Source organism: Nipponia nippon, unplaced genomic scaffold, assembly GCF_047370975.1.
Source record: "Nipponia nippon isolate SJK-2023a ecotype South Korea unplaced genomic scaffold, ASM4737097v1 scaffold_29, whole genome shotgun sequence".
NCBI lineage: Eukaryota > Metazoa > Chordata > Aves > Pelecaniformes > Threskiornithidae > Nipponia > Nipponia nippon.
This window is the reverse complement of record NW_028262346.1, coordinates 6,220,336-6,245,520: the sequence shown is the minus strand read 5'-3', so window position 1 is coordinate 6,245,520 and position 25,185 is coordinate 6,220,336. Positions and strand designations below refer to the sequence as shown.

General features: G+C 44.1%; 2 protein-coding genes across 2 annotated transcripts; one reads left to right on the top strand and one right to left on the bottom strand.

Moving 5' to 3' along the window:
* Nucleotides 1-471: 471 nt before the first annotated feature.
* On the bottom strand, nt 472-13,865 carry HAUS1 (HAUS augmin like complex subunit 1). The gene is given in 12 exon segments (XM_087763651.1): nt 472-531; nt 1,587-1,634; nt 3,535-3,606; nt 5,366-5,393; nt 5,395-5,429; nt 6,022-6,032; nt 6,222-6,339; nt 8,906-9,044; nt 10,645-10,780; nt 11,401-11,575; nt 12,773-13,200; nt 13,850-13,865. Coding segments are annotated over 12 exon segments (1,266 nt in total).
* A 1,554-nt stretch (nt 13,866-15,419) lies between these two features.
* ATP5F1A (ATP synthase F1 subunit alpha) lies at nt 15,420-23,383 on the top strand. Its single transcript, XM_087763659.1, has 12 exons — nt 15,420-15,594; nt 16,623-16,701; nt 17,986-18,155; nt 18,973-19,146; nt 19,226-19,392; nt 19,537-19,685; nt 20,662-20,813; nt 20,944-21,168; nt 21,273-21,380; nt 21,927-22,071; nt 22,292-22,442; nt 23,174-23,383. Exons 1-12 carry the CDS (start codon nt 15,535-15,537, stop codon nt 23,253-23,255), a joined length of 1,662 nt encoding a protein of 553 aa, XP_087619785.1. The 5' UTR covers nt 15,420-15,534; the 3' UTR covers nt 23,256-23,383.
* Nucleotides 23,384-25,185: the final 1,802 nt, after the last annotated feature.

Here is a 25,185-nt window from a genome sequence, read left to right as displayed (position 1 = left end):
TGATCTAGTAGATGTAAAGAGAGTCTGTCATCACTTGCACCACCGAAGAGAAGACTCCAGGAAAAAAGCACAATGCAGACCCTGGACAGGGAAAAAGGAGAAAACCAGACTCCCTGATCAGTTCCGTTCGAAGTGGTAATGGTCAACCAAATCCTGACAGGGACACCTCCCAGTGAAGGTGCCGTCTGGAGGCCAGTTACAGGTGTGTATCACATATGGAAAAAGAACTGATAAAGAAAACAGTTAAGTCTGGGGTTTATTTTATGAAAAATAGGTGATGTTTACAAATGCAAGGCTACATGAACCCCTAAACATGAGCATGCTTGCTGGAAGGTCACAAGCGTGCCATCCAACAGCAAGAAGATTAAGGCAGAAAGTTGCAGAAGTACAGTAAGAATTCCAAAATGTTTTACTAGTGCAAATAAATAGACAGTAGAAGGGAAATCTTCCACACAGGCAACTTCAGGTGAACTAGAGTTTTCTGGGCTGTGGCATCTCAATCTGCTTTGAGAACTCTGCCTCCAAGGCATTCTAGCAGGAGAGAAAAACAAGAGGAATCAGTGACCATGAAACAGTTTTCTTACTTTCTTGTTAGACAAACATATCTACAATGATCAAACCTTGGGATATTATTAGCACTAATTAACTCAAGTATTGAACTGGGAAGTCTCACTACTGCAAATAGTCTCTGTAGGCAGCTAGAGAAGTCTCCAAATGAAGAGCTAAACAAGCTCAGTTGCCTTTATACTGCGCCCCAATGTGATATTAAACATCTTCAAGCTGAACAGGTACACTCCAGAGGTGAGTATTCTGACCTGATAAAAGCCTCAGGCTGATAAAGTGAGCTTGTGCTTCTGAACCAAAACCAAGTGGCTTACCAACCTGAGCAGTCCCATCTGAAAACGTACAAAATACTCGCAGATCGCTGTGATTGTTGATCACAGCTTTAAGGCTTATCACTGAATACCTTGTGCTTCATCTACGAGCAAGCAGACAGTAGCCCAAAGAAATAAAGACAGGTTTTATGCTCAAATGTGGCCCAGCTCACTCAGGAAAGCTACATATGAACTTCCCAAACAGCTTTATATGAGTGTTGCCCAACAACCATACCTGCAGATCACAGAAGCATGGATGAAATGGGCATTATGTTTTATAGGGGAAGGTCCCCATTGCAGTCTACAAGGCAGCTGTTAAATAAAATATGGTCCCTAGAGCCCTTTGAGAGTTCAGGAACAGCAAGGAAGGTTGCAAGACCAATAAGCTGCAACACAGCTGAGTGAATAAACATTCTGACAGGTGAAGCAGACAAAATCCAGAGGGATATAGATACCTAATCCCCACTGATACCATTATGCCCAACTGCCTTTATAGCTGAGATATCATTCCTCCACCAGTTCCTCTTACCAATATGCACGGCTTCTGCCTTACCAGAGCAAAATTTCCCTCTAGAGATCATTAAGACTACAATCTGAGGTAGATAAATCCACAACCAATTAATATATATAGCTTGTTTTGGAATGACAGCACTCATTTAAATCACTGTGAAAGATTAAAAAAAAAAAAACAAAAAAACAAACAACTCTTACCAGTTCTCGTTTTACTACTTCAATCTTCACTTGTGCAAGGGAATGACTCTAATGAGAGAAAATGGCATTTAAAAAAAAAAAAAAAAAATCAGTATTTCAGCTGGAAACAGAATCCCTGCACCATTGCAAGAGTCTAATGATGTGCCGCAGGGGAATTTGGGGACAATGAAATCAGTTTTGTGTACACCCTTCACATGCAAAAGGTACTGACATGAAAAGCCTAGTATCGCTTTGATTTGGGCAAGCACATATTTTTCAGAAGTCTGGTATGGCCTAAAGTCTAAAAAACCACCATTTTTAGCAATTTTCCAAACCTACCAATCGAGGAACTGGATTTTAAACATATCCGTGCATGAATTTTCCAAAGCACAATAAGCTTGCAAGGATAAACCTTCCTCCCTCCTTCTGCCTCCACCAGAAGTGAGGCATCAGGGCTCTCCCTGTCTCCACTGACAGCAAGATGGGAGAGAGGGGGGAATTGGAGAACCTAATCCAATTTGAACGTCCTGTTTCACTTGAGGAAAGGAGGCAGCTGCCTCTTGGGGTAAGATGGATTTAAAAGAGGAGTCCCACCCTCTCCCTTCATCCCTCTCATCCAGGAGGGAGACAGCAGTAGTTGTACGAGGGAGATGTGCTGAGAGGCAGGAACTCAGCCGGGGGGCTAAGGAGGTGCAGAGAGCAGCGCGGCCCAGCGGTCCCGAGTTCATAATACAAGAGACGCGATTCATCGCAGAGTTTCTATGTCATTTTGGACAAGTCTCTTTGTTTCTCTGGACCTCTACGCCCCATTTATAAATAAATGGGATGGAATAAATCTTTTTCACCTCTTGCACAGAAAGGTCTGAGGTTAGCTCTACTGAAGGCTGTGGGGTGCTCAGATGAGGAGGTAACAGGGGCCATATCAGGTAACTCAAATACAGAACTGTAAACTAGACAGTCACAATTGTATTTAATAAAACCAAACCCCATTCAACTATTCGCTCCAGTTTTTGCTACTTCTCCCCTGAATGACAAAGAGAAAAGTCCCTAATACTTACCTGTAAAAGCAATGGCAATCTTCCAAAGGAGATTGGAAATACTTGGGTTTAGTGGTCCCAAATATCACAGGTGGTGATGTACAGACGTCACACAAAGCCAAGGGCTTCTGTTTCATGGGCTAAAGCCCGGTTTACCCATGACTTCTTTAAGCCACTATAAAGTTGTTGACAAAATTACCCTTAACTGAAAGTCTTTTGTAACAAGTGTTCTAATTTGAAAAGAGTAAAATCCTTTTCATAACAGATGCTTCACACGGCAGTCTGATAGTAACTCCTAGCACAGGGACCAATAGTGACAATAGCCAAAATATAAAATGAAGAAAAGATACACAGACAGGAGATTTCAAAACTGCAATTTAGTCACCTAAATGAGAAACCTGCATCTTCCGAGTGCAGGTGAGTACCCAGCACCCGCAGGAGAAATCAAATAAAATGATGGAGCAGCCAGTACTTGCACAAGCTAGAGTACTTGTTTAGGGGACAACGCCTACATTTGGCTATTTCTTCATAATCGTTAAAATCTGGCTTAGAGCTCCAACCTCTGCACAACGTGCTGTGTCCACCACATCGACAGCCTGATGACATGTAGAGCTGGTAAATGTCAAAAAATTTGTTATACTAAGGAATTATCTTTTCTTCCACATTTCTTTGTCTAATTTCTAGCTAATTCACCTCGATACTGAGCTCACCCAACAAATCTGTGCATTTTGTTAGAATAAAGTTTGCCTGGTAAGCATACTTAATTTCTTGCCTTTGATTAATAAATAGATAGCCTTCTGTTTACACCATTAATAGACCTGTAGGACATCTACCTGCCCACTGAAACCATCACAACAATATCCTTTACATTCTGAAGTCCATTAAAATTAATCTGATCGCAAATACAATAGAACAATGGAAAAAATAATTACAGGAGGTAAATCTAGGTAGGCCTCCAGTTTCTTCTTCAAAGGCACAAGTTCTTCCTGCAGTCCAGCCAGCTTCTGTGAAGAGAGCAAGGCAGATTATATTCTTTAGTCTTACTTGTAGAAGTGATGTAAATCAGTGAAATAGATCCACAATTATCTACAGCATTTCAGAATTCACAGATGTTGGTGAGAGCTTTCATGATCCTTCTTAAAGCCCATGGAAAACTAAAGATCTGCTATTCATTCAGTTATCAGTCAGTCAAACCCAGTTAAAATTTTACACAGAGGTATCAATTAATTTTTCTTCGTTCTGAAGACACCTTCAGATGTCTTTTCTTAGAGAATAACCACCTGATCTCACCTCCCTGAAAGGAGAGGGGATTTCAAATGAGAATCCACCAGAGAACTTTCACTGTCAACCTCACTGTAAGCCAGAGAGAGAACTGAGCCCCAAGGAAGCAGATATGTTCTCATGCCTATGGCTTCTGTGTGAAAACAGTTTTGCACATGCAGCACCAAAAACACTCCCCTTACACTTGCACTGCTTTGCTTACTCTGTTAACAAGGGGCAATAGTGTCTCTTTGGGGCTGAAAACTCAGCAGCGTCCACAGCACTCAACTCTTTTCAAATAATCAACTTAAAGTAAAAAAAAATGCACTCCGAAGATAAAGCCATTTGTGCTGCCCGACTCACTGAGCTCTTGCCAAAGCAGATACAGAAATGTCAGGGAGCCAGACCTGCACTTACGCTCAGGTTCTAGAAGATGACAAGTCTAGAAAAACAGCCTAAGGCTTTTTGTACGTAAAATTCCAACAGAAATGACTTTTGGTTAGTGCTCTTCTGAAACACTGTGCAATGTAAACATTGCCACCCAGTGCTGGTTCATGAGAACGACAACATAAAAATCAGGAAACCTATTTTCATTGTTCAACTTAACTAACATGCAGGAAAAGCTAGCAAAAGAAACTGGGAGAAGGACTAAGTTCTCATTACAGTAACAGCAAATAACATTAAAACGTGGTGAGTACAGACAGAACAACACAAATACACGTTACACGTGTACAAATGCTTCAGCACAAAGCTGGAGAATCTATAGCTAGTAACTCAAGAAATGTGCTTTTACCTTTAACAAATTATCCCACCGAGCTTACAACACAGCTGAAAAATTTTATAAAGACACAAGAAAAAAAGCACATAGTGGTTCAGAATTTGGGTTTCACTTGACCTCCTCCCCTCACTCTGAAGTGTTTGAAAGCAGGTTTATTTCACACAAACTAGAATCACCTGGGTCATTCTACCAAGTAATTGCAATATACAGGCAGCCATGTAACAGATTATAGTCCACAGAAAATCCACTCTGTTTATAACACACATTACAGAGAGGAGGCAGATCACAGGCTGCTGATTTTCTTTTAGTGGCAGGGAATTTATTCCACGGAAATTCTCTAGTAGGCTATATTCCCCATTACAGACAGAGGCAGAAAGAAAAGAGAGGGAAAACCAAAAGGCAACAAAAATAAAGATTCCAATTGTGCCCCTCAATCGGCCCAGAAGGAAAGCTTCCTCCCAAGTCCAAAATAAGCCCACATCTAACCCTGAAGAAAAGGTACCCCTTCAGCACCCACAAATGCCTCTCAGTTTCTAGGAGAGACAAACCCATCCAACATACCCCAGTTCAGAGGTATCTATCTACTGGATTTTTATTTGTGCTCCTTTTTACCATTAATACTTGTTCAGGTAACCAAATAGCAAACTACATTTCCTGAAACCACCCAACAAACAAGCCTGGTCTGTAGCACTGTAGAAACATCCATCTTGTACCAAAAGACCTACCTCAGACAGGCTCACGAGTGACTCGTGTCAGCAATTGGTTCAGCCCCGTGGCAGCAAGCTGCTCCTACAAACAGGAAAGAGTTCGTTCATAACTGACCACAAAATATAACAGGGAGGAGAAAGATTTAAACCATTTCCTTGGGTTTTGATCTAAACAGGCAAACAAGAACACAGTTTATCAACAACAGAAACACGTTATTTGAACCACAGCGATAGCTGGTATATGAAATCATTTGCTACTAAAATTTATATCAAGAATAACAAGTCTTTTCAGAAAACTACTGGGAGAAGAGCACATGGCAAGACTGGGAAGAGGCTTCTCAGTAAGATGTCATCAACTCTAATACATTCTCCCTCTCATATTTGTCAAGGTATCAGACAGCATCCAAGTGTTAAATAAAGCATTCACATGTCCTTCACCATGCAGGAAAGGTGAAGGAGAAGACAGAACAACTTCTGCCTTCTGTGTTTAATCATTCATTAATTTAAAAAAATGGCTATATTCAGAATTTTGACACACAATTTACCTCAGTGAATCAGCTGCTCTACTGGTAGCTGTCTGTATACTCTTATTAAGTGACAGTACCTCACAATAAGCACAAGGTAGTCAGAGCTAATACAGTTCTCAGTGAAAGAGAAAGTGTCCTTGCATTTACCATAGGATGTCCTGGAGAGAGACCATGAACATAGCAGGAACAACTGAAGTGCAGTAACACGTTAGCCCAAGATTACTAAATCCTGGAGTTTAGGAAGCTCCAGGGATGTCTATAACTACAATTTTGGGCCTGACCAACCATGACTGTGCCATCGTGTCACAACGTCTCGTTAGAAAATTCCTTCCATCTAACTCAGCAGCCTTGATCCTGATTTTTAAAATCCTCAGATTTATCTTTCAGGAACTTCAAGTTCTGGGATTGGCTGTCAGCTTTAGCCTTTTCTACTTCCAGAAGTTTTGCTGGTTTTTTTTAAGATCCCTTAAAAAAAATACAAAAAGAAACAAACTTTTACATTAAAAAAGATGCCAGTATACAAATACTGCTTAATTATTTATGCTCAAGCTAAACCCTGTAATACAACCAACACGAGCAGGGAGAGAATGAAGAAAAACTTGCATTTCCCTGTGAGGTTTCCCAGTGGAAACATCCACAGCTGTTACATTCAGAGTCCCAAAGGCCAGGGGAAAAAAAGGCCAAGGGGAAAGCCATCTGCATAAAAGCAAAGAGTAATAGTTGTCTGCATAACTACACGGTCAACCCCAATATCCTCCTCTCTAAATTGGAAGGATATGGATTTGATGGGCGGACTGTTTGGTGGATAAGGAATTGGTTGGATGGTCGCATCCAGACAGTAGTGGTCAATGGCTCCATGTCCAGATGGAGAACAGTGACGAGTGGTGTCCCTCCAGGGTCCGTACTGGGGCCAGTACTGTTTAATATCTTCATCAATGACACAGATAGTGGGATCGAGTGCACCCTCAGCAAGTTTGCAGATGACACCAAGCTGAGTGGTACAGTCGACATGCCTGAGGGACCAGGATGCCATCCAGAGGGACCTGGACAAGCTCAAGAAATGGGCCTGTGTGAACCTCATGAGGTTCAACAAGGCCAATTGCAAGGCCCTTCACCTGGGTTGGGGCAATCCCCGTTATCAATACAGGCTGGGGGATGAAGGGATTGAGAGCAGCCCTGAGGAGAAGGACTTGGGGGTACTGATAGATGAAAAGCTGGACATGAGCCGGCAATGTGTTCTCGCAGCCCAGAAAGCCAACCGTATCCTGGGCTGCATCAAAAGCAGCGTGGCCAGCAGGTCGAGGGAGGTGATACTGCCCCTCTGCTCTGCTCTGGTGAGACCCCACCTGGAGTCCTGCATCCAGCTCTGGAGCCCTCAGCACAGGAAGGACATGGACCTGTTGGAGTGGGTCCAGAGGAGGGCCACAAAAATGATCAGAGGGATGGAACACCTCTGCTATGAGGAAAGGCTGAAAGAGCTGGGGTTGTTCAGCCTGGAGAAGAGAAGGCTGCGGGGAGACCTTACTGCAGCCTTTCAGTACTTAAAGGGGGCTTATAAGAATCATAGAATACCCGGTTGGAAGGGACCTCGAGGATCATCTGGTCCAACCTTTCTAGGCAAGAGCACAGTCTAGACGAGATGGCCCAGCACCCTGTCCAGCTGAGTCTTAAACGTGTCCAGTGTGGCGGAGTCAACCACTTCCCTGGGGAGATTATTCCAATGGTTGCCTGTTCTCATTGTGAAAAATTTCCCTCTCGTGTCCAATCAGAATCTCCCTGGCAGTAACTTGTACCCATTACCCCTTGTCCTCACCATGTGACTCCTTGTAAAAAGGGAGTCTCCATCTTCTTTGTAGCTCTCCTTTAAGTACTGGTACATGGTGATGAGATCACCTCTAAGCGTCCTTTTCTCAAGGCTGAACAAGCCCAGCTCTCTCAGCCTATCCTCATATGGCAGGCTTCTCAGACCCTTGATCATCTTGGTGGCCCTTCTCTGGACCCCCTCCAGCCTGCCCACATCTTTTTTGTATAGAAAGATGGTGACAGACTTTTTAGCAGGGCCAATAGCGACAGGACAAGGGGTAATGGTTTTAAACTAAAAGAGGGTAGATTCAGACTAGATATAAGGAAGAAATTTTTTACAATGAGGGTGGTGAAACACTGGAACAGGTTGCCCAGAGAGGTGGTAGATGCCCCATCCTTGGAAACATTCAAGGCCAGGCTGGACGGGGCTCTGAGCAACCTGATCTAGTTGAAGATGTCCCTGCCAATTGCAGGGGGATGGACTAGATGACCTTTAAAGGTCCCTTCCATCCCAAAGCATTCTATGATAACTCCCTAATTCAGTTGGAGACCTGTTATGCAAGCTAAACTTTGGATCACAGAGAGGGGCCATGGCAAACCTGCACAAAGCACACAGGTCCGGTGTCTTTGCTACAAGTAGTGCCACAATTACTACTTTAAAAGACAAAAACCAGAAAATAATTAGACTGCAAGGGGGCTGTGGAGATCATCCGGGCCAATCCCCACTCAAGGCAGGGTTGATCCTGCTATGCTTGGCAAAGCACTTCAGATTACATCCTCTAGGGAATGGACTCGGTACTGATTTTTTACTTTTTTTATTTTTAAGTTTCCCACATACTGGTTAAAGGAAATTCTTACCTGGGAACGGTTTTTGCTTTGCCTGGCTCCTTCACTCTGACTACAGAGCCCACGCTAAATGTGGTAAGAAAATCAGGTTTGCCTTCAACCTCAGATGAAGGCAACTGGTGGAAGATACCAGCCCATATCTGAAAACTACTTTTAGACCATTTTTTGTTTAAAATAATGGGTTTGATGATACCCCAAATCTCTTCTGATTACTGAATGTGTCCAAAGCACATGGCTTTTGATAGATACTTCCAAATATTGTGAATTAGAGATGTGTCAAACCCCTGAAAATTCAGTTATCCTTGTTAGTTATCACAGCCGATGTTGCACATTGCAGGGATCAGCAGTACTGCTTACATCTTTCCCTTTTCTCATCCATTACTCACTGCTCTAACTGGTTTTCCAGCACCAGCGCTGCAGTTAGTTTTTTCCTAATGTTGGTCAGTTCCACTTCCAGTTCTCTGTTTTTTGATTCTGTTGCATACAGCTCCGCGGTCATCTCATTGATGGCACAGAAGAAGCTGGTGAAAAGAGAGATTCAGTGGGAATGCTTGGGAGTCAGCTCTCCTGAAACTCAGAATTATTATTATTTTCTCCACACTTTCCACAAATGACTTCTTTTTTGTTCTTATATTATGATACATCAGATAACTGCCAGCTATTTTAGAGGAGTGTCCTGGTTTAACCGCAGCCAGCAACCAAGCACCACACAGCCACTCGCTCACTCCCCCCCGGTGGGATGGGGGAGAGAATCAGAAGGGCAAAAGTGAGAAAACTCGTGGGTTAAGAACAGTTTAACAATTAAAATAAAATAATAATAATTTGTAGTGGAAAAGAAAACAACAACAAAGAGAGGAACAAAACCCAGGAAAAACAAGTGATGCAACCACTCACCACCTGCCAACCAATGCCCAGCATGTCCCTGAGCAGCAATCGCTGCCCCCCAGCCAACTCCCCCCAGTTTTTATACCGGGCATGACATCATATGGTATGGAATAGCCCTGTGGCCAGTCTGGGTCAGCTGTCCTGGCTGTGCCCCCTCCCAGCTTCTTATGCACCTGGCAGAGCACGGGAAGCTGAAAAGTCCTTGACTGGTGTAAGCACTACTTAGCAACAACTAAAACACCAGTGTGTTATCAACATTATTCTCATCCTAAATCCAAAACACAGCACTATGCCAGCTACTAGGAAGAAAATTAACTCTATCCCAGCCAAAACCAGGACAAGGAGGAAAGTAAAATAAGTCACTAAGGGTATTTGCTCTCCTTAACTAACAAAGACTTCATCTGGAAGGGGAAACGGCCCAACAATCTCAGCAGGAGGAAGGGAACAAGACCTGGCACTCTAGTGAATATAACCACTGGGTTTGACATGATCAGATGCTCCACTCCTGGCTTGCCAAATTGCCTTTCAGAGAAACTGTATTCAGTCGCTGAAAATGCACGTCCCCGAGACACACCCAGCAGTATCTCAGTCTCTTCCTCTTCCCAAATGGTTCAAAGCTGCTTGCCCCTCCACCTCAGCAGAAGAGCTGTAAGAGCCAAGCTCCTGAACAGCATACAAAAACTGGATTCCAAGGCACATTTTGGCCCTTCCTTACTGCCAGTGCTCAGCACAAACCTGCTGTGTTATGGGTCAAAGCCAGGCTAGGGAGAGGAGCCCAGGAAGAGCAGGCTAACAGCTGCCATTTCTCTGTGGCTGAGAGAAATCTCCTTACATTAACTGAGGCCAGGTAAAGAGAGGGAAGAAAGAGGAGCTGAGACTGAAAGACCAGTTACGGTTCCCCAGTCCTTGCCTAAGCAGTATGAAACCTGCTCTAGCTTGTGCTACCTGGCACGACAGTCTGAGCGGTCCTGCAGCCACTGACGGCAAAAGCAGGGGCAAAAGAGGGATTTAACTGCGGCCGAGGCACCTCTCGGGCTTCAGACTTCATTTGCTGGGATAATCAAGAGTTAGAGCTTTGTGCTCAGTTCCTGTGTCCTCCAAAGCCGCCCAAGGGGTGCAGAAGAAGCTGGACAAGTAAGATTCCTGGTGTGAAAGTCAAGTTTGAAACTGTTGAATTGAAAAACCAGAGGGAAACAGCACAGACCATCACCCCTGATGCACAGTGGGAAGAATTACCTGGCAAGAGAAGTGTCCTTTGTTTCAAGTGTCATTGTGCTATTTACCAGGACATTGAGGCAGCTGGTGCCTTCACTGGACAGACTGCATAGGGAAAGATCCAGGCTGTCTGCGAGAATGCCCTGCAGATAGTTAGCTGGAAAACAAATACAACCCAAAATAGTAATTTTTTTGTATTACTGTTCTTTTAAGGCCTAGATAGGACTTTCTCTTTTAACGAGTGTGTTAAAAATCTATTATGGTCCCCTGAACCACCCTGTTGCTCAAAAAACCCTACATTATCAAACACCCACTCTAGACAACTCGAGCATAACTTAATCACCTCACTGTTGTTTCAGATTCTTTGAGCGCTTTCCTTAACAGTGGATTAGCACCAGCTCAGACTCTTAAATCAGCTGGAGGGTTGCTTCCCTGTCTATCCAGCCAATATTTCAATGCTGTGCTACTCAGCCCAGCAGGCTAGGAGGTTTTAGCAATTAATCTGCTTGTCCGTATTTACAGCCTGCTCAAGACGGCTTAAAAAATTGCTCTTGACCAACCTTATGTCACTGTAAATTTTGCTGAAAGGAAGGCATGAGAGGCATTACAGTAAAAGCTGTACCAGAACAACAGCTTAGTTCATTCCAATTTTTTTTACATATATTCTTTTTTATAAATATATACCTATTTATTTGTAAGATTTCAACAAAGACAATCTTCAGGGTCACTAAGAAAAACTAGCTTTGATGGAATTGAGAAGTGGAGCTTCAGACTCACCTTCTGCTTCATATTCTGTTGCCTTCTGCTTCATGTCCTCTATCAGCAAAGAAACATCCCTGTCTCTGGCTTCATTGCATTCCATAACCTCATACAAGATATCAACTGTCCTTGCATTCACTTTGTACTGTGGAATAGGCCAATTCCCATATATTTTCTTTAGCCATAAAGTAACCTGCCAGAGAAGGGAAGGGGGAAAAAAAAAAACAAAACACAAAACAAAAAAAAAAAGTGAAACGACAGAAAATAGCTGACAGATGCAAGAAATGTAAAGTGCTGCAAGCTCTGCGTTCCTGAAGAATAACTCCTACTATATCAGTCGAGGCATGGGTGGAAAAAGGGGAGACAACTTCTTTGTCTCTTCTTCAAACACCCTCTGCAGTTTAGAAAACCATTTCCCTTTTAATCTCCCTTATTTCTCTGGATACCTGCTTATCTCCAGGTGATGAAATTTTACCTTTTTATTTACATGACCTGTTTGCTACAGACACACATGATCCAAGAGATCTTAAATGGGTATTTGGGCAGCTGGTGAAAACTGCATTAAAGCAGTGTGGGATAAAACTGCCCAAACCATTATCATTGGGAACAGTCTCTACAGGCTAACAGAGGAGAAAGAGTTACTACAATGTGCTGGCCTAAGCCCTGCAGAGCACAATTTCTACCACTGAAAACAAGGTCAGAAATGGGAGAGAGATCACAGGTGGCACTTAAAAATTAGATTATGACCAATAATAATTGAATACATGGAAGTTCAACACTGAGGAAACATAAATTCTTGTCTAAGGCTAAGCAACCTGATGATGGAAAAGGACTCAGCCTTATAACTTAAATAGACATTTCTTTCTAGCATGTCCTTCTTTATGCTTCCACCATACCAGCATCTCAGCTACATATACTGCACACAGCAAACATCACCCTGAGCTATTCTGAGGAGAAAACCATGAAGCCCTTAGAAGCAAACAACAGTAGCCATATGTAGATGAAACCTCTGATGCTGCAAAAATGCCAAGTTCACGATCAAAGGATGAATTGCATCTTTCTGCAAGGACAATGATTTGAAATGCAAAAACTTCAGACATCCAAGATCTTCATAACCTAGCATTTTAAACCAGCTGTAAGCTTATACTTAAAGGTCAGTGAGCTCAGGCTGTTACCTAGTAGCAAAGGATGAAGTAGGTGAACACAGACTTTACCGCTGCAACACCCACCCAGCGACCACGTCTTGCCTGTCCCCCAACGTTTAGGGGGGCAAGAAAAAGACACGGGCTCGTTTCTACTCTTAAACCCCGCACACCCGAGCGCCAGACAAGCAGAGCGAACGCTGCCAGGGCCCAGCAAAACCTTCAGCGCAACCACTCGGGTCCCTCACCTGTAAGGGCTGAAAGAGACACTCTCGGGAGAGCAGCACGAGAGCTCCGATAACGCACCGGGACCAGCTCCGCGCCGGTACCTTCCCCAGCACCCACAGCTCGCCCCAGGAGGGCGCCGCACCCGCCCCACCCAGTGCCCCCCACGAGGCCCTGAGCCAGGCCGGGCCGGCGGGGAAGGAGCCCCCAGGCGGGCGAGAAGCAGACAGAGAATGTGACCACCTAGAGAAACCCCACACACGTGACACCGAGCCAGAACAAGGCCCAACGTCACCCGCTGGGGCTTCTCCTCTATGGCGACCTCCACCGCCTCGAGCCTCCCGCCTCCGTCCCGGCTTCCCCCGCGCACAGCCTTCGCGCCGCGGGGCCTGATGGGACTTGTAGTTCGGGGAGGTGTGTGGGGCTGGGCCCAGTTTCCTAGTTTTAAATTCTTGAAACACAGAGGAAATAATAAAAAATCAGTTAAATTCACTAGCTGCAGTAAACGCTTTTACCAAAGTGGATTTAAATTCTCTAAATGTTTTGAAAGAATCTGTTTTTCCCCTATACCAAATACTTTTAGAAAAGTCTTGAATCAGTAAAATAATTTGAGTGGATTTTGTTTTTTGATGGAATTGTATGTTTCACGTATATCATAAGGCAAACTACAAATAAAGGCATATAAAGCTCTTCGTCAAAAAGGCTTAAATCATATATTTAAGTTAAAGGGTAAAAACTGAAATTTGAATAGCTTGTATATCACTGCTTATGTAAATTCATATAAAAGCTGTGCTCCTTATTAGAAAATATGCCATAAAAACGCATCTTCTGAATCAAACCCTTTAAACAATTATCAAGGAACAACCTTTCTTTAGGAATATAGAAAAAGTACAAATGCACAAGACTTAAATGAGTTATTTAAATCAATTTGGTTTCTTTCAGGCAGTTTTACAGAATTTGAAGTGATTACTGAAATAATCAGCATGAGAAACATTGCTGAAGCATCATGCTTGATACAACACATGCCAAAATGGTTAAGGACTTTTCACTTAATCTTTTCAATTCCCAGAAACCTCTGCTGGGATCTGTGCTTTACTAACCTCTCTGGATTACCATGGGGACACCATCACACTGCGCCTGCCTGAGTTTTGGCACTTTCATCCCAGCAGACTAAATCCTACCTCTCACATATGGGACTGGTTGCGAAGTGTGCTGTCCCCGCAGGGTTAGGCCTTGACAGACGGATCACGACAAGGGAGAGACCCCCCACGTGCCATAAGCACGACCACCTCTTGCAGTGAGGTTCTCCTCAGCTTGCGATGCTGCTATCCTGTCACCGTCACCTCTGACAGCACCTATGGGGTCAGCTTTTAGGTTTCATAGAATCATAGAATCATTTAGGTTGGAAAAGACCTTTAAGATCATCGAGTCCAACTGTTAACCTATCACTGCCAAATCCACCACTAAACCATGTCCCTAAGAACCACATCTACCCGTCTTTTAAATACCTCCAGGGATGGAGATTCAACCACCTCCCTGGGCAGCCTGTTCCAATGCCTGACTACTGTTTCAGTGAAGAAGTTTTTCCTAATATGCAATCTAAACCTCCCCTGGCGCAACTTGAGGCCGTTTCCTCTTATCCTATCCCTTGTTACTTGGGAGAAGAGACTGACCCCCACCTCACTACAACCTCCTTTCAGGTAGCTGTAGAGAGCAATAAGGTCTCCCCTCAGCCTCCTCTTCTCCAGACTAAACAACCCCAGCTCCCTCAGCTGCTCCTCATAAGACTTGTGCTCCAGACCCTTCACCAGCTTCGTTGCCCTTCTCTGGACACGCTCCAGCACCTCAATGTCCTTCTTGTAGTGAGGGGCCCAAAACTGAACACAGTACTCGAGGTGCGGCCTCACCAGGGCCAAGTACAAGGGGACGATCACTTCCCTAGTCCTGCTGGCCACACTATTCCTGATACAAGCCAGGATGCTATTGGCCTTCTTGGCCACCTGGGCACACTGCCAGCTCATATTCAGCTCATTTCATGTGTTATCAGCAAGACTGGCTAAGAAATTTAAGTTCCTCTGTTGTATCGGTAAGGAAACCAACACGGCGCTGCACATTGCAGCCCTTTTATCCCCACTTCCAGAGCACAGACGAGATGACGGCACTCCCCTGCCATGCTTTTTCTTCTGCCACCAGCAGCTGCTACAAGACAAGGCGGACAGGAGCGCGAGCACCCAGAAAATGGGGGACACCCCCCAACCACCCCTTGCCCCACACCACCACCCTCTGCCTCCCAGCCCCTCACACTCCTGCTCTCCGCCTCTATGCCGCTACCCCATGCCCGATGTTCCCAGCCCCAGGCTGCCCCACAACCCTCACACCCCAGTCTCCTGCGCCTCACACTGGCCCCTGCTCACCTCATGCCCCGAGCCGAGCCCAGCCGCCACTCCCCACCCTTCCCACCCGCCGAGAGCCATTTCAAGGGCACCTGCCACAACAAGGTATTTTTCTAAAAGCCTCATTTCATTTTTTTATAATTATTTTATACATATCTATATATTCCCTCATCGCTCAGAGGCGCAAGGATAAGGAAGACACCATTGACGCCTGAAGAGGACGGTGGCGGCGAGGGGAAGCATTTCCGGGCTGCGCCCCGCCCCGCGCCGTGGGCGTGGCCTCGCCGCCAAAAGGGACTGAGCGCGCCACTGCCATTTTGTGGAAAGAGCGTGGGGCTAGTAGCCGCCTTCCCTTCGCTTCAGTTTTCTCCGGAGGAGCTGCCACTGCTGCCATGCTCTTCGTCCATGTGGCTGCCACCCTCGCCCGCTCCCTGCCGAGGCAGGCCGGCCTGGTGAGCGCGCCTTCTCGTCGGAGCGAGCGGGCGAGTGACCGGGGGGACGGGACGGGACGGGACGGGCGCCGCCGCCATCTTGGGGGCTGCGGTGACATTGAGGGGCTGCGGCCTCCCGCTCTCGGGAGTCTGGGGCGGGGTATGTGTGTAGGAGGCTCATCTCAGGGCTGGGTGATAGCGGGACCCGACCTCGTGCTGAGGAGCGGGGGTGCCCTCACGTGAGGGGTGGAGGGGTTTAGGGGACGGTGTGCCCTTCGCCGGAGGTGTGGATCGGTACTGCTGGGGTTCAAGTTAATTCCTGAAAGCTGCTAGATCCTAGTCAGGGTTAGGGATTTGAGCCGCGAGGCTTTGCCAGGCGGCATTTTTTTTTCCCGTGGTTGTGGGGAGAGCGAGAGAGCGAGGGTGTGAGGATCTGTCAGGACGTGTTCCCGGCCGGCGTCCCTTGTGAAGGTGAACGGAGGCGAGGCCTCCCGAGGCTTTCAGAGAAATAGCATTAACACTGCATGGGACTGCACTGGGAGCTTTGCTTGGGATGTAGGATTATAATCTTTTAATACATTCATTACCACAAGCTTGTGGTTTTTTTTTTCGTTTCTGTTATCGTATATGTTCTAGCCATACTTCAGAAATTCTGCAGTTAAATTTTTCTTAGAAAGGCCAACAATTAGAAGACAATCTTATTTCTTCCTTGTGCATAACCATGAGAAGTACACTGATTTCTCTGTGGCAAACGAGAGGAGGTGTTGCTTTGGGAGCTGCTGTGGTGCTGTGGTGGTGACATCAGTGCAATGCAGAAAAATGCAGCGAGTAATTTAGAGCAGTATCTTTTACCATCTGTCCTCCCTTAGTAGTGTTGGACTTGGTTCCATAACTGCAGCTTGTGAATGGAGTGCTGTGGAGCTCAACTCAAAACTGAGATGCATTAAATGTATGAGCTCATGATCAAAAATTTCAGTATGTTATCTCTTAACATTTTTTTTGAATGATTGAGGAAATCTAGCTGTTACTGAAACAATTACTTATTTTAGATTTCCAGAAACATCCTGGGTGCAGCACTTCTTGCTACAAGAAACATCCATGTCTCCAAAACATGCTTTCAGAAAACTGGTGAGTCTGAGAAAGGTCTTCATATAAGAGTGCAGTTTAAGAACTTGCTCGATCAGATAAAAAGGAGTTTGAATATGGAGTGTGAGGCGTGTGTATGTCAGTTGACAAAACACTTGAGGGCATTTATGTACTGACAGTGTTTGACAGTAAACTATCTGTTATGCAGTCACATCCAGGAGACTTCACTTTAATAACTATTCAAATTATGCCCAAAATTATGAAGGAATGGATGACTTTCACAGGCCTGTCTGGGTTTGACCTTGTGTCCTTGAGTACAGTTTTTTTGCTGCCAGTATCTTGGTGTTTAGAGGAGGCAGTGGCATTGCATAGCTGTATGTGGTAGTGGTTCATGTACAATTTTTGAAGTGGTTTAGGGTGATTAAAGGTATTATTTTACAAAGAAGATGGAGACTCCCTTTTTAGAAGGAGTCACATGGTGAGGACAAGGGGTAACGGGTACAAGTTACTCCCAGGGAGATTCCAATTGGACACGAGAGGGAAATTTTTTCACAATGAGAACAGGCAACCATTGGAATAATCTTCCCAGGGAAGTGGTTGACTCTGCTACACTGGACACGTTTAAGACTCAGCTGGACAGGGTGCTGGGCCATCTTGTCTAGACTGCAAATTCTTGCCTAGAAAGGTTGGACCAGATGATCCTCAAGGTCCCTTCCAACCTGGTATTCTATGATTCTATTAGGAAATAATAGTTTCACAGTGTTATTTATTGTTTCCTAGCTGTAGAAATAAAAAGTTGTTGGAGGTACACTGCCAAACAAATTTGAGCAAGATGGAGAATACGTTTTTATAGCTTCTATCAAACACCGTGATCCCTAAATGTACTGAGTTCCTTTAAATATATTTGGATCTTGGATTACAAATCAGTTGACAGGGTGTTTTGATGCCTCCAGTCTTAAGTAAATGCTCTGCAAGTGGAGCTAGCGTGTCTGTTTTTTCTGAGCGAAGTCTAATCTATTTAATCTAATTGCTTTTTAGGGGGACAGATTGCTAATAGTATAGGACATAATGAAGGAAATTGATAACTAAACAGCCGTCAGCGTCTTGATTGAAGCTGACTTGTGATGAGTTGAAGCTGCTTTTATTGGCTGTGAATACAGAAGCTGTTATTTATCTTATGCATCATGTGTCAGGAAGAGCGTTGCTTGCTAGACGTTGTGGCATACCTGAGAAAAAGGGTACCTTGGCTTGTGAATTCAAGACAAGCTTGCTGCATTCATACTGTACCTTGATGTGCTAAATCTGGTTTGAAACTTCTCTTTCCAGGCACCGCTGAGGTATCCTCTATTCTTGAGGAACGTATTTTGGGAGCTGACACCTCTGCTGAACTTGAGGAGACTGGCCGTGTGCTCTCGATTGGTGATGGTATTGCCCGTGTGTATGGCCTAAGAAACGTCCAGGCAGAAGAAATGGTTGAATTCTCTTCTGGATTGAAGGTAAGCCTTCACTAAAGCAGTTTGTTTAGCCTAGAAATAGAAAGACTTTTTAAAGGAGAACCTGAGACTATGATTAGAGTTACCCATATGGACCTTTTGCAGACTTAATTACAACTTTAATGCATAGCAACTAGTTGAAATAATACTACAAAAAGCAAATATTCTTTGAATTAGTAATACTTTGCTTTCAGTATTAGTATATGGTTCTTGGCCAACATTTGAGCTTTATCTGTCTTCATCTAGGAAGCATTAAGAATGAATCTGGCATTGGATTTTTGTTTTCTTTGGTTTCAGGCTGGCTTGTCTGTTTACTGTTGAATAATAGCCTCTGTAGTCCAATACAGTGTGCAGTTTGCTGACCTGTAGTCCTAAGAGTAGGCTAGAGTTAAAAAGCTGTCTGACTGTTCTGAGGGTACTGCAACATCTATCTTTTCCAGTTTTTTTTAATGACCTAACTTGCCTTAGGCAGAGAAGAAGCCAGTGCTTTTCCCTTGTCCAGTTCCTAGGCAGGAGAGAAATGTTGTATTTGAACCCTGCTTATCCTTTCTGTTCTTTTTAGAGATAAATGACTTAATGCTAGACTGCTGCAAGTATAATTAATTATGTAGTAAGTCAAAGGCTTAGGCAGGTTCTCTCACCAGTATGGAAAAACATACATGCATTGTATATGAAAGCAGAACATTGTTGTTACAAATAAGATTGAGGTAAGATGATGTTGGATGTTCTACACTGTAGAATAATCATATTGGTATTAAACTGTCAAAATTTTGTAAATGTTGGCATGGGTTTTCTCAGGATAATGTGATCTTTGTCCTAGGGTATGTCCTTGAATTTGGAGCCTGACAACGTTGGTGTTGTCGTATTTGGTAATGACAGACTGATCAAGGAAGGGGATGTTGTGAAGAGGACTGGTGCCATCGTGGATGTTCCAGTTGGGGAAGAGCTGCTGGGCCGCGTTGTAGATGCCCTGGGCAATCCAATTGACGGGAAGGTAAGTGTAACAAGGTGTTTACTACCTCGGCTTGTATCTATGTGATACAGACTGCAACAGGTTTTTTTTCTCTTTTAAGGGTCCTATTACATCTAAGACGCGTAGAAGAGTTGGCTTAAAGGCCCCTGGAATCATTCCCAGAATCTCTGTGCGTGAACCTATGCAGACTGGTATTAAGGCTGTGGACAGCTTGGTGCCAATTGGTCGTGGCCAGCGTGAGCTGATCATTGGTGACAGGCAGACGGGGTAAGTTAAATGCCCAAGCTAAAAACGTTTCCTTAAACAGAGACAGGAGTACAGCGTATCCTGCTGTACAAAGCTGAGCACAGAACTGTGTAGAGGTTGGGAGAACCGTAGGCAGCTTAACTTACCGATCTCTGCATTACACAGGAAAACTTCAATTGCAATTGACACAATAATCAACCAGAAACGATTTAATGATGGAACAGATGAGAAAAAGAAGCTGTACTGTATCTATGTTGCAATTGGCCAGAAGAGGTCTACTGTTGCTCAGCTGGTGAAGAGGCTCACTGATACAGGTACAGATTTTTGAAGATGGTTGAGCCTGACAGCTAGTGACATCCTGTTCTCGTTATAATGCTGAATACTACCATGAACTCTCCTAGCTGCGAGTACAGACAGAATTCTTTTCTTGTTAGATGTGAGAACTACTTGCTTTTCTGGACAAGAAATCTTTCTGGGTACCTGGAGGAAGAAAAACCTGTCTTTTGCTGCATTGCATTAGAAGATTAGTATGAGGCCCCAAAACTGCTGAATTGCTTCTGGAAAAGTCACCTTCCATGTTTGTTTGGGGTTTTTTTTAGCAGAGGTCAGAGAGCTTCCTCTTGGCAGTCAGGCAGGCCTGATGACAAGCTGTGGCCTACAAATATTTATGGACTTGGCAATTGTTTCATATGTACGCAAGTCAGTGTGAATGGCAGTTGCAAGTTTAGCGGAGAGACTTTACTGCTAAAACATAGACTTCACAGCCCAAACTTAAGGTATTAAATGATAGCATCTTTTCAGAAACAGTGATCTCATTGACCAAGGCTGCATATGTTACAGAGCCTGCAAGAGATCAGACACCTTACCTCTTGCCTGCAGGTCAAGCAGAGCTGTATCTAGCGGGAGAATAAACCCATTTTAAAGACAATAATTTGTTTGGTGCTATGAAACAAAAGGTAGTACTTCCTTGCAGAAGCCAGGAAATCACAGACTTTAAGGCTGAGTTACTTCTGGAACCAAAGCGTATCTTAGTGAAAGTTTAAACGTCATTTTGAATGGGAAATAAGTCTGCAAATGTTAGATATTAGCTGCCATGAACTGGCTTTTGAAACTTCTTGAGTTAGTTGAGCTAACGGACTTGTTAATCAAGTACGGTGTTCTTTCCTGTGACAATGTAGTGATGCTGCCTGGGCTTGCTTCAGCAACTAGTTCTTCACATGCATGTTCTATTTGCTGATTACAGGTATGATGAGGTAATATACTTAGTGGTGTGTCTCCGATTCTTTCCAGATGCCATGAAGTACACTATTGTGGTGTCTGCCACAGCATCCGATGCAGCACCCCTTCAGTATCTGGCTCCCTATTCAGGCTGCTCCATGGGGGAATACTTCAGAGACAATGGAAAACACGCATTAATCATCTACGATGACTTATCCAAACAGGTCAGGAAACATTGTTTATAGGCCTCATAGTCTAGCATTGGTGTTTGTAGCTATAAGATCACTTCAGGTCTAGAAATTCAAAATTTTAAATGTGCTACTGTAGTCTGAGAGGTTTCCTTATACCATACAGGCTGTTGCCTATCGTCAGATGTCTCTGCTCCTGCGTCGTCCACCCGGCCGTGAAGCCTACCCAGGTGATGTGTTCTACCTGCACTCCCGCCTGCTGGAGAGAGCAGCCAAAATGAATGATTCCTTTGGTGGTGGCTCTCTGACTGCCTTGCCTGTCATTGAAACTCAGGCTGGTGATGTGTCTGCTTACATTCCAACCAATGTCATCTCCATTACTGATGGACAGGTAGGACATCTTCACACGCCAGTACTTCTGCGTAACTCACTGGCAGGTCTCTGAGGAGGCTTCCAGGCTTCTGACCAAGATAATAAAACAATTTTCTCCTACAGATCTTCTTGGAAACTGAGTTGTTCTACAAAGGTATCCGTCCTGCCATCAATGTCGGTCTGTCCGTGTCCCGTGTAGGTTCTGCTGCTCAGACCAGGGCTATGAAGCAGGTAAGCATGAAACTGCTGCTCCTCTCAGTAGAGACAAGTAGTGTATAGGCTTTCCAACCCATTTTGCTCTAAAGAGTTGTGAATAGAGAGGGCATAAAGCTTTGGATTCCTTAGCGTTATGAAATTATAAAAGAACAAACTTTGGGGATCTCTGATATTTCTGTTGCCTGCTGAGAGAGGGGGGAGAAATGAAAATAGTATCTGCATGAAGATGTAGGACTACTAAGTTTCAGTATGCTGAACTGGGTACTGATCTAACTAGAAATAGAGAATGTTCTCTTAACACCACACTTTTAATCCAGATATGGAATTAGAGAGGTTAAATATCAGCTGTGCCCATTTTAGGGAGGAATGGTGTGCTCATGTTAAAAGGCCAAGCAGATGGTGGGATTTTTTAGAAATGCATATAATAATCTGAGTCTTGAGATTCACTTGACTAGTATGCAAGGCAAAGCTGACTTGTGACAACTGTCAGCTGAAGATAACCTGCAAATGACTAGACTTGTTTAAAAAATGGTCAAACTGGACCTGTATCTTGTGTTGTAGGTGGCAGGTACCATGAAGCTGGAATTGGCTCAGTATCGTGAAGTAGCTGCCTTTGCTCAGTTTGGGTCTGATCTGGATGCTGCCACACAACAGCTGTTGAACCGTGGTGTACGTCTGACAGAGCTTCTCAAACAAGGACAATATGGTGAGTGTCTTGGACATAACAAGTCTGTGTTGCCTATTAGTCTCTTGTGCTAACAAGGCTGGTCTTTGTGGCAGCATTAAGACATTCTGTGGACATGGTAAATGTAGATTTATTTGAACCATGTTGTATATGTGCAGTTGATCTCCGAAGAAGGACTCTGTAGTATTGATGTGTCCTTCTATAAGAGTTGCCAATGGCATGAATGCTTTCTTTTCTGCAGTTCCCATGGCTATTGAGGAGCAGGTTGCAGTCATCTATGCTGGTGTAAGAGGTCACTTGGACAAGCTGGAGCCCAGCAAAATCACTAAATTTGAGAGTGCTTTCCTAGCTCACGTGCTGAGCCAGCACCAGGCCCTCCTCTCCACGATCAGGTATGATGATTTATTTTACTTCATCCTGAGGGTATTGACTTGATGGCTGGAGTGCAGGTAATGGTCACTGAGCTGTTAATTTAGTGTATCCTAGAACATCAGGCCTTAAGCTGCCTGTACCAGAACTGGAGGTTAAATCAGCCTTCCTACTGTCCTGGCACTGTCCAGAGCTCAGCTTATTGTCTCTGGTCTTTACTTAGGAAATCCAGCTGATGCTTAAAATGAACCTACCTTAATACCCCTCCTAATCTGATACCAAGATCACTTAATCTAGTCAGTTCCCATATTTTTTGATAGCTTTAAGCTATTACAGTACTATGGATTAAGTGCTGCTCACTCCCTTCCCTGCTGCTGAGTGTGGGCTGTTGGGGATTAGTATTTCTATAGTCCTCTCTTGTAAACTGGTCCTAGCTTGTTTTGTCATGAGTCAAATCATGTGCCTTCCATCTCTGAGGCATAGCCCTATAGAAGATAGTCTTGTTGAACTAGGTACAGCTGCTTTGAAAGTATTTGTTGACAAACCTTAGTTCTTAAATAGGACTAACTTTTTTAGAAGGGATGTTACGTTCGTTTCAGTGGTATAGCTTCATGCATCAAACAGAAATGTGTTAATTCATCTGCTGATTTTGTTAGAAACTGCAAGGTTCACTGTAAAGTTTTTCTTTGCCTTAGTCAGGGATTGACCGTGTCTGTATTTCTGCGTCAGAAGTTTAACTAAACTCTTTCAACAGGGCTGAAGGAAAGATCTCTGATCAGACAGAAGCTAAGTTGAAGGAAATAGTCACAAGTTTCCTGGCTACTTTTGAGGCATAAACTCTTAACTGTTCAAACAGACCAGGCTGTTGTCATAATCCCATGCTCCGGCTCCATCAAAGACTTAAAAGTATGTGTGACTTGAATGTACAGAACTCAATGAGAATAAAAGTTTCCATGGAAAAAGGCTTGTATATTCTGTTCTAAATTATTGCCTTTCTGGCTGGCTACTTGAGCAACACATGCCTCTAAAACCTGAGCTGAACTCCCCTGGGTGCATGCTTGCTAAAGTAACCCTGAAAAATCAGGGGGCATCTTAACTGTTGGGCGGATCAAACTCCCCTTGCAAGAACGAGTAGGGGTAGCAGTTGGATTCTGTGGCCAAGACCGCAGTTACCATTGTGACAGGGCTGAGAGTCACTCTTGCAGTTTTTATCCTTTTCACCTGACAACTGATCTCAGAGAAAGGCATATGACTGGGGATGCAGCTTATGCTCTCTTATCATGGGTGGTAACTAGTTGGACCTCACAGTATTCTGATACTGTGACAGAGTATTTCTTAGAATAGCTGTCTAACCCATCCTGGTGCCTGGCTTTCAGAAGATCAGTTCTTCCAAAACAGACTGTCCTTGTGTCTCAGGACAACACCACATTTAGCTGTTAAAGTAGGAACTGCTAGATTTAAATACTACCATCCTCTGTAGTTGACTCTAGTTCTGTCAATAAACTGTCTGCAATTGTTAATGATTTGGGGGGAGGTTATATACTAGAGCATGTTTTATTTCCTGACTTTTTCTGCATGCTATGTGAGGTTCAAGATCCTAGTGTTAGAACTTATATCTGGGATGTGGGAAAGTTCAGTTTCAAGTTGCTCTGTGTGGTGTGTTCAACTTTACCTGGTATGCTGGAACTCAATCCTTAATCCTTGTGAAGGAATACTGCGGTGGAGCCTTTTTTGCTGTGGCTGCCCTACATCACTTGTCCATCCAGCATAGCAGCTTTTACAGCTTGCTACTCTGTTCTTGCACAGTGACTAAACCCAAGTTACTTGTTGGTGTTGCTGTGTCATGCTTTACTTATGTGCTGCTGTGGTTAGAAAGCCATCAAGCTCAGGGGTATCTTAGTCCATAGACATATGTGTTTCTGATAACTGATAAATATTCCAAAGTTCTGATTTCTGCCCTGTTGCTGCTGTAACTCAGGAAGGTGATAATTTCCTCATTAAAGCACTGTGTGGTAAATAAGTCTGGTCAGACAAAAGGGTGGAGGGGCTGATTTTGAAAGATGGGTTCCAAGTCCCAAGAGGTGCTGTGGGCTGCTCTGGCTGTGGGGTAGTGCTGGAAAGCAGAGGGGGTTGTGATGGTGTGGATTTGTGGTGAGGGTTTGTGCCCTCTTCTATTGGGAGTGTGCACAAGGTCATCTCACTAAATCAGCTGAAGAGCTGGTTCAGAAAAATCACAGTAAGATCCCAGAAATATGCTGTTTCAGTATGGTATCCTGTGACGTGTAACTGCCAGTACTGCGATAACACCTGCTCTGTGGAGGTGATGCTGAAGCTGTGGCTGTTCCTGTGGGGCTGATGATGACTGTTGCATATGCTGCCCTGAGCTGCCCTGTCCTGCTCACTTTGGCTCTCAACACCACTTGGGCTTGTCTGCCTGTCCATTTTCAGATGGAGAAAACTTGAAAATTTATTCCAGGATTCATACCTTGGAGTATTTTGTGTGTTTACAGCTGAGCAGATTTGATTCAGATCTGAAATAAAATGTGACGCTACCTCTGCTGCTGGGGCAGGAACTGCAGCCACAAACACTAAAAACAAAGCCTATGGAAACCTGCTTTCATCAGTATAAACCTCAAACATTTGCCAAGTGGCAGTGGCCTCAGGTCACAACTGAGCAGATTTATTTCAGTAAGTAGAAAATGTCTTTTTTTTTTTTTTTTACACATTATTGGACTGCTTTAGCTGTCCCTGTGTCTTGGTTTCAGC

Excerpts from the sequence above, each read along its gene's own strand:
- ATP5F1A (XM_087763659.1), top strand. The coding sequence starts at position 15,535 with ATGCTCTTCGTCCATGTGGCTGCCACCCTCGCCCGCTCCCTGCCGAGG. Across the intron at positions 19,147-19,225 it reads GCAATCCAATTGACGGGAAG|GGTCCTATTACATCTAAGAC; the intron begins GTAAGTGTAACA and ends TTCTCTTTTAAG. Across the intron at positions 19,686-20,661 it reads GAAGAGGCTCACTGATACAG|ATGCCATGAAGTACACTATT; the intron begins GTACAGATTTTT and ends GATTCTTTCCAG.